We start from the raw sequence: 9,184 nt of genomic DNA on the forward strand, positions 1-9,184 counted from the left end.
TACAGATACAAGGACTCAGTTGTGTTTGAGTGTAATCAAGGCTATGTCATGGTTGGAGCACAGGTAATTACCTGTGGAGAAAATAACACCTGGGATCCTCCACTACCAACCTGTGAGAAAAGTAAGACTTTCTGTAATATTCTCTTGTGTGTTGAAAGTGTTTTAGCTAAAATAGAGCATCCTGGTGTTGTAGTGATTTCATGGGTGAAGGCAGGAGAAAAGATGTGGAGTACAAGAGAAAATATTTGCTACAAGGGAGTTAGGAGTATGCGCAGTGAGGAAAGCTGTAGTATCCTTCTGGAGTAGTTAAAATCTTTGTGTGTGTTTTTTTTATGCAGCTCTTCAGCTCCTACTTTCTAGAAATTATTTTAGAACTCAGAGAAATAATGAACCAGTAACGATTTCTGAGCAGCCATGTCATAGGATTGTATTACCCTAATGAATGTATATACAGTGATGTTTAAGTTTTCTAAAGGGAATATTTGTACTTAAAATTGGGGTAAGTTAAACTTCTGACATGTGCTGAGCTATTTTTCTTACATGAAGGCAACTTGTGTTTGTGGAATGAGTTACTGAGTTATGAAATAAACTTTATTCTCACTGAACTTGTTTTAAATTCCTGTATTAGTTTCTCCAGAGGTGTGTCCTGCCCCGAAGGTCCCCAACGGGGCCTTGATTCCAGGCAAACCTGCCTATGCAAAAGGAGAGACTGTGCAGATCAGGTGCAATGCTGGCTGCTCCTTCCCTGATGGTTCTACAGAGGTGACAGTGACCTGTCAAGAACAGAGTTCCTGGGGTGCTTTACAGCACTGTACCTGTGAGTAAAATTGCTAAAATCAGGAGCAGACTGACAAGTTTTAAATATCTGATCTAGTAACACATCTTTTTTTTTCTCCCACCTTTTCTTTCCAGGTGAGTCTGAAGGTTCTGGTTCCACACCAGTCATAAGCTATGGGAGAGTGATAGATGGACAAAAATCTTCCTACTCTGTGGGGGATTTCATTACCATTGAATGTTACACGGGGTACACCTTGAATGGGGAGGCTCGGATTCAGTACATTGGAAACAACCAGTGGGTGCCTGCAGTGCCAACCTGCCAGCTCAGTAAGTATGGGCTGCAAAATCTCCACTAGGTGAAAATACAGCTCAAAGAACAGTCCTTTTGTATTCAGGAGAAATTATTTAATGCAGCTTCCTTCTTTATTTTAATGGGAAAAATAGGGTTTGTTAAAATTAATTAGAATATTCATATTCTAAGTTAAATATTATTATTTAAATCAGTCTGCTTCAAAGATTGTGTTGATAGAAGTACTCGACTTGAAATAGCTCTGTGAATATTTTTATAATAATATTTGAGCAAGAAGCATCTGTGTTCCTCTTGTGATACTGATTCCTTCTGTTTTTAGGTGGATATATTATAGCCATCATCTGTGGTAAGTATTTTCTAAAACCTTAAAAAAATATGATACAAATTATATTTTTTATGTGAAAGTCCATTTTTTATTCCAATCACCTGGGACTGCCACAGAATGACTTTGGAGTTCTGGTTAAAGCTGCATGATTCAAAGAAAGATTACTTAGCTGTTACAGTTTAATTTAGTGTGAAATGTGTATTTTCTCATGTAGTGAGGTCACATTTCAAAGGCAGTTTGCAACAACTTGGCCACTTGGATAAATTTCAGAGCTTGGGTTTACTGGAGGTGTGAGTAAATAACTCTGCCAGTGAACAGAAGTGGTCAGTCCATCCTCTGTCCTTGCTTTTGTTGCCCAGATTTGTATAAACTTGTAAAAAGTAACGTTGGAGCCTTGTCATTCCTGTTGTAGTTTCTGAGCTGGTGGGGTTTTGCCATCTTGGTGGTCACTGGTTCTGAGCTGAACAATCTCGAAGAATCAAATATTTCATTTACATGGCTCATTCCATAAATAAGTTGGGTTGTAGGTTTTTTTTAGGGGGGTAGAGGTGGGATAGACCTGTAGATGAAAACAAGGCTATTTCTACAAAATTTTTGTTGCTTTTTTGTGAGCTGGAGATGATCTTTATCACTCTAAGGTGCTTTTTTTTTTTCACTTCTCCCTAAAGTGATTGTGGTAGTTGTGGTGCTCCTGGCAGCCTTCTGGATCTACAAGAAATTCTTCTCACAGAATGGGTGAGTAAGCTTCCTTTTTTTTAATCCTGCAAGTTTCCAAATGACTGAGCCAAAGCTGTGCTGATGTTTAAGTTTCTTGAGCTTTGTGTGCCCTTTCTTTTTCAAATGTCTGATTTTGTGTGAGCTCCTCCCAGCAGCTGATGGGAGCTAAAGCCTAACCATGAATTTGTCTTTGGGTTTGGATCTGCTGTTCAGCTAAGCTGCTAATTAACACTTGCACTAATTTCAAGGAAGGAAAAACCCTGTTCTCAAGCTTGTGTTTGGCAGTGTCCACTTGCCAAGGAAAGTATTTTGTCCATCTGCTTCAAACATATCAGTTTATCTCCTAAAGCCAGGGGGAGTCTTGGTTGTATGGGCTTGTGCTGCCAGAAGGTTTTCAGGTTTTTATTCTCCTCCTTCAGGCCCGATGTTGATGTCCCTGTGTTAAAGACTCGCAAAATCAACTGTAAAATACTAGATTTGTGCACAAGCAATTAGTGTTCTGTTTTTAATGAGACATGTAGGGTGTTTTAAACTGTTTATCTTCAAAACAGCTGAGGTTTATGTGCGGTTTTTCATGGAGAGGCAGGAGATTTAAATTCCTCTTTGTGAATTGCTTTTTGCTGTGATGTCTGATTTTATCTTCTGGAAAAAAAAAACCATTTTGTTAGAGAAATATTTTGTAAAATGCAAAACGCTGACAGTCCAGAGCAGGTTAGGTGGTACACATGGAATGTCAGGATGAGCATCTCTTCAAAACAGTGTTGTCTTTTTCCAGAATCTGTTGGGATTTATCTGGAGTACATGACACAAAGGAAGGGATGCTTTAAATGTAGCAAACCAGAGGGAATATTCCTGTGGTTCATATTTGTAATGAAGTCCACACAGAGGACTTGGGAGAGCCCTGGAGGGGGTTTTTATCCAGTGAGGTTTTAGCCTTAAAAATAGACAGTGGAGTATCAATCCAAGGGCCAGAGTGTGCTCTGAGCAATTTGGTGCTTTTGAGCCACTGCTTTTATTCAGTACTTGGATATTCTGCAGCCTGGATGGGCCAGAGGAGAGCTCTTGGCAGTTCAGGGCAGCACTTGCTGCCTTCACCTGTGGAGAGACTTCTCAGGGCATAGAAAGCAGGAGGGATCTAAAGCAGCATCATCAAAAATTAAACTCTGTGACATTGCTGAATATCTGACAGCATGAAAAGCCTTATTGTGCCTTGTGCTTCCCTTCATCTTCCTCTCTGAACATCTGACTGTTAAAGCTCTTTCTTATCTGAAAACCCTGATCTAATCTCCTTTTATGAAAGCCTCCATCTCCCTGTTTAGTGTTCTGAGTTCCTGATGCAGCTGAGCCTTTGTTGTTGTGCTTCCAGCCCCTGATCCTTGCAGTTTGTAGCCTCCAAATGGCAGCAGATCTTTCCTTGGCCTCTGTTTCTTTGTGTGTGAAATGCCCTTGGATGGGACATTCAATTAGACCTTTCTCCCTTTCTGCTGTTCAGCTCGTACACAGTTGATGAGAGTTGCAAGGAAATTTGTATTTTAAAAACTAATGTCCCAGCTGAGATGGAAGAAACTGCACAAATGAATTAATGAAAAGGTATAACTTTCCACTTCATTTGGACTTTTTGCAATGCAGCTTAAGTGTCTTTTTTATTGTGGTTTGCTTGGAATTTCAGGAGTGTGGAATCCATCTAGCTGGAAACGTTGGCTTCCTGTAGGAAAGAGTCTCTTAACTTTTCATTCATTTTGGGAGAACAGGATATAATATATAGAGATTTATCATTTAGGAGTGTCAGTAAGAGCTTCCAAGGACTTGTAAATCACATTTCTTGGTGTTGTGTTTGAAGAATGAGTAGCATATTGCCTACAATACTCAGAAGAATGTCTGCACCCATCCCAGTGGTGAGTTTCTTTTCTTAGCTAATAGTTTAATTCCCTGTAATTAGAAGCTGGAACCACCTTTGGGCACTGGAACTCTAAAGGTAGTTGTGCATCCCTTCAGAAAAAAACCAGATCACATCTCTCACAATTACTGATTCATCTGCATTTTTGCTTTCTAGAAGAGAATAAATGAAGGGTCTAACAAGGATCTTTTGAAACCTTCTTATGAAAAGGTGATTTTTTTTTCAAATCCAGAGTTCTGTAGCCCTGAAAAGAATCAAAATTCAGTTGCTTTGAAGCTGATGTCCTCTCCTGTATTTTAACCTAATGCTCACTCCAGTGAGATGCATGTGATGAATGTTGGGGTTCCTCCTGCACTTGTATAGGCTTAAATGGGCTCTTCCAAAATCTGGCTCTTCCAACCTTGTTTGAACTGAACACTTTGCAGACAGGACAGCTCAGTTTGACTTTTCCTTGCCAGTATTTTGTCATTCCTATCTCAACAGAGCTGGAACTACAAATACTTTTTAAAATCAGCATCTTCTTTTTTTTTTGTTGCTTTTCTCCATTGCACAGATTCTGAGGAGGTGATGGGTTCTCTTATTCCAGCTTAATGCAAAGGTCTTTTCATGTGCATAATCTTGATTTTATTGACTTGTAAAGGACAGGTGAATTTTCAGTATTTTTGATGAGTTTTTATATGAACCTTAAGCTTGGAGTTTATTCCAAAATAAAGTATAGATTAAGGAATATCATCTTCACTCTGAAGAAAGATGTTTCTAATTAAGATAGGATCTGTTTTCTGGGTTAATTTTTGGACAGAAAAAGTGAATCAGGAGATAGAATAGAATTCTTCATTCCAATCTTACCTTTACACATGATAAGAGAAATTGCTGATCTGGTGTGTCAAAACATTGGGAATTCTGGAGGTTTTCTTATGGAAGAAGGAACTCCTTAGAGCCTTGGAGTAATAGCACTGAGGTTTGGTATGGGGTGGGTTTTTTGTTAAAGCAGAACAGGAGTTATTCAAGAACTTGGGACATATATAAGAATGTCATTGTGAATTTTAATTCTTGTGTATTTAAGTATTGTAAAGTTGCTGTTAATGGACTGCAGAATCAAAATCCACACAAACTAATATTTCATTTTTGGTTAGAAAATACATACTAAACAACACATTGTAATTAAAATTAGTTCCAGAGTGCATCTGGTGGAGTTATAGGAATCCTGTAATTGTTCTGGTGTTAGTTTTTGGTAATACCAGTCATCACTGGGAATGATCCCTTTGGATCAAAGGCTCTGCTGCTCCTTGGGTCATTGCTGACAGTTCAGTAGCTGAATGAAGCTAAAATCTCCTCAGTCCAGCAGTTGGTAAAGAGAGGCTAAAGACTGACCCAGTTTGTGATTTTACCTGCAGCTTTAATGCCAAAACTAAGGATGTGCTTTCAGTGTAAATGTAAAACCTCTTGCAATGTAAAACCTCTGATCTGACTTGTTTTTTTGTTTGTAGGAAACGTGACAGCACTCCCAGTTCTGCCGAATATAAGATGTGTAAAGCATGACTGCCCTTGCTGGGGGTGGGAGGGACTTGGCAGTGGGATGTCCTTGGCAGAGCTGGACAAGGATTGATTCCCTTGCACTGAGTGGCTGCCCATGAGTTCCTTGTGCTGATGGACTGGAGGAGGAGATGCTTGATAGGATAAGAAGTGTGTGTGCATCTAGCTAACACAGATCCTGCTTTGCCCTCCCTGTCCTTCTGTGCACGTCAGCTGGGGGAAGGGCAATACCTGTAGCATGCCAGAGTCTGTGGGAGTGCTGCAATGTCCCTGTCCCAGTGCCAGCTGCTGCTGCCTGCTGCCTTCAGTGCCACCTCTTGGCTTACAGAAGATATCCAATATTCTCCTCTGTCCTGTAGAGCTCTGCTCACTCAAACCTGGCTGTCCTTCCCATCCCTTTTTGCAGCAGGGGTGGTGTAAATGGTTCTGGTGTTTCCTTTGTTGCTCATTCCCTGAAGAGTCTGGTGCCATTGAAGGCAGTGTCTTTTGGAAACTATCACAATTAAGATCTTATATACTCTACCTCTTTGTCTGCCAAAGTTGGTTGCTGTATATATAATTAATTAAAGTGTGCCTTGAAATCAGAGTTTTATAGCTTTTCCTTTGCTTTTAAGAAGGAAAAAAGCTATATATGTATTTCTGATTCTTTGCTTTAATCTCCCAAAGACTGCAGTGGATTTGTTGGACCTGAAAACTGAAGGATTCTGTAGCAAAGGCATCCCCTGCTTGTTGACAGGAGATCCCTAATTAAAGGAACTGCTGAGAGCTCAGTGGTGGCTGTGTCCTGTCATGAGCACAGTGGAAGTTCCTTAGGGTGCTCAATTTTAGTGAGCCTTGATGTCAGGTCTGGAGATCTTCTGTTGCTTTCAGGGGTAGAAACAGGTGCTGTGTGATCCACTTTCCTTGCTTTTTTACTTGAAGTCACATATTTCACATTTCTAACCTCTGGCTGCAGACTGGGATGTTAAATCAAGCTCTGAAAAGCTGGATTTAGCATCAGATTCCTGTTTAGAAGCAGAAGCTTTTCCCTATCACTTGCTCTTCATGTTAAAGGAAAACCAAACCAGTTCAGTTGCGTGAGTGCTGGTAGATGTGGTGGTCTCTTGTTTGCTGCTTGGTGCTTGTTCAGCAATGTTTCAGTCCAGATTCTCACTCCAGGAGCTCCCACCACTGTGTTTGCCATTAGTTTAGAGTCACTGCTACATCTAATTCCTCAGCAAACCCCATATCTTAACTAGAACAGGTTTTAGCTCCATGAATCTCGCTATCAGCATCCAGACAGCTTCTAATTTTCACAGAAAACCCAAATAGCCTCACTTCAGATGCCTGAGGCAGCATTGAAAGTGCTCTGGCTTGTCTGTGGCTGCTTGGCACTGCTCTCCCTGTCATCAACAGATTGTTGGAGTGGCACAGAACTGTTTGGGGCTTTTTAGGGCTTTTTGGGACAATCCCAGCAGTTGCATTGTTGGAGCTCATAATAGGCTGTGGTTGTTAGAAAGGGGCTTTGGCTCTGCAGAAGGATTTGGTGTTCGTGGCCTGGCTGATAGCTCAGCTTGAGAGTTGTTTGTAAACACTGGGATGTGTGACTGGGACTGAGTGTGGTGCTGGTCAGGAGCTCAGCTTGCTTTGTGTGGCATCTGCAATGTGCTGAAATACACTGGAATGTTCTTAATTGGGAAGTGAAATCACTGTAACAAGTGGCTGTGTTTTTGTTCTTCTTTCTGGATGTCAAGATTAGCCATGATTTGTAATATTCCAAATAAAAATGTTAAATTATTTAGCAGTAAGTGTTTGTCTTTCATTCATCATTGTGCTGAGCAGCTCTTCTCCCATTGTTATCCAGATGATTTTTCATGTCCCAAATATCAGGTGGAAACTGCTGAGGTTGAAGTTTGCAGTTTGTACGCAGAATTACTCAGTGGTAGTGTAGGGGATGGGGTTTGATTTGCTGAGCACCTTTTGGGGTTTCCTTTTAGAATTGCAGAGAATTTCCCAGAACCTCCAAAATTTTACAGTGTTGACTCCTGAAAAAATTGGTGAAAAGTTGATGGAGAAGAGGAAATTTGGGCTGTTCTGGTGGAACACTTGAGGCAGAGCCCAGAGGGTGTTTTGGCCCTTTTGTCCGGAGTATGACAAATGCAATCCTTTGGGAATGCAGCTCTGGTGGGTTTAGGTGACCTGTGAAGGAGAGTGGATTTAGGAATTGTGTGGGGTTCACACTTGAAATGTACTGAACTGCTGTGGAGTCAGGTGCTGATAGAGTGAAGCCTTTCAGAGGGTGGAATAGAAAAAATAACTTCATATGCTGTATTTCATTGCAGTTTGTGGTTGAGATACTCAAAGTGAGTTGGTGTGGAAATGATGCCAGACTGCACAGCTTTACACTGTGGAGTTTGGATTGCAGTGAGCATTGAGGGGATAAGCAAAGTTTCTGGGAATGGGATGGTCTGTAATCTCCCTTCCAACCCAAACCATTCTGGGATTCTGCTCTGTGATTCTGTGAATCTGACTTAAACACTACAAATTAATTGGGTCTAATTGTCATGAGTCCTGTGCTGTTTTTCTAAAACTCAGTGCTGCATGAATTATTTCCTTCTGGAGTCTGGAACTGATAATTAAAGGGACGTGAATCTGCTAAGGGAAAGCTGCATGGAATAAAAATGAGTTGTTGCCATCTACTGGTGACAGGGGCAGTGGGAGTAACAAAACAGGTCCCAGAGTTATGTGTTTAGGGTTAAATAATGTGGAGTGACTGTGGTTGGTGGGTTTTCAGTGTCACACTTAAAATCATTATAAATTAAGCCCTGCCCATAGCAGGGATTGGAGCTGGATGATTTTAAGGTCCCTTCCAAACCAAACCATTCTGATTCTCTGAATCTGAATACTTCTGAGGGTGGTGCAAATGGAGCTGGGGGCTGAAATGAAGAGACTTGCAGCACTTAGGTGTTGTCCAGCAGGGAACCAGGTGATCTCTCTACCTGAGACACAGCCCAGGAGCATAGAGCACACAATTTTATTTAGAAGGAAAAAAAAAATCTGTGTAAAGAACAGGTTAAGGCAAACAAACAGCGCATGGAGTAGAAGTGGTGAGAAGGTTGGGTGGCTGTGTTGTCACACCCAGGCCCTGGCTTGCTTGAGTTGAAGAAGCTGAGTTATGTTTGAAGAGATGCTTCTCTCTGTCTGGAAGCATCCCATCCTCACTTGAGGGGATGCTGACTGTCCTCTTGTGTGCAGGATGTTCAGCCTGTGGGGGAACTCCAGGTCAGAGAACAGCAAGCCAGTGGTGTTGGGGAGGCCAGGTGGTGCTCTGGATGGTGTTTGTTTGTGACCTGGGGGGTGAGGGAAGGAAGTTTCCCATTACTGTTGCTTTTCCCCCTACATCATAACCGATTTCAAATGGTGCTAGACAAAAACTGAGACTCTGAACACCAAGAGAAATCGGTCAGCCTGTGTAAGAGACGTTTTCCTGGCTCAGAGAAGGATCCTCTTGGAGATGACAGCTATGCATTCTTTAGAGATGACTACTCAGTGCTCTGATCAAACCTTCATCCACACAGGGATCAGCTTTTCCATGTCTGGGAACACGCTGGGCAGCAGGGAGGGCAAAAAAAAGAGTTCAGCTTCA

General features: G+C 41.5%; 1 protein-coding gene across 1 annotated transcript in view; it reads left to right on the forward strand.

The window, feature by feature from the left end:
• Positions 1-7,346, forward strand: part of CR1 (complement C3b/C4b receptor 1 (Knops blood group)) — a 37,555-nt gene extending 30,209 nt beyond the window's left edge. The window contains 7 exon segments of the mRNA XM_031063954.1: positions 1-121; positions 629-817; positions 913-1,104; positions 1,407-1,433; positions 2,081-2,147; positions 3,622-3,719; positions 5,514-7,346. The exon segment at positions 1-121 is cut by the window's left edge and continues 18 nt beyond it. Coding sequence (XP_030919814.1) covers positions 1-121; positions 629-817; positions 913-1,104; positions 1,407-1,433; positions 2,081-2,147; positions 3,622-3,712 — 687 coding nt within the window. The 3' untranslated portion in view covers positions 3,713-3,719; positions 5,514-7,346.
• The last annotated feature ends 1,838 nt before the right edge of the window (positions 7,347-9,184 follow it).

This window comes from Geospiza fortis, unplaced genomic scaffold, assembly GCF_000277835.1.
Source record: "Geospiza fortis unplaced genomic scaffold, GeoFor_1.0 scaffold422, whole genome shotgun sequence".
Classification (NCBI taxonomy): domain Eukaryota; kingdom Metazoa; phylum Chordata; class Aves; order Passeriformes; family Thraupidae; genus Geospiza; species Geospiza fortis.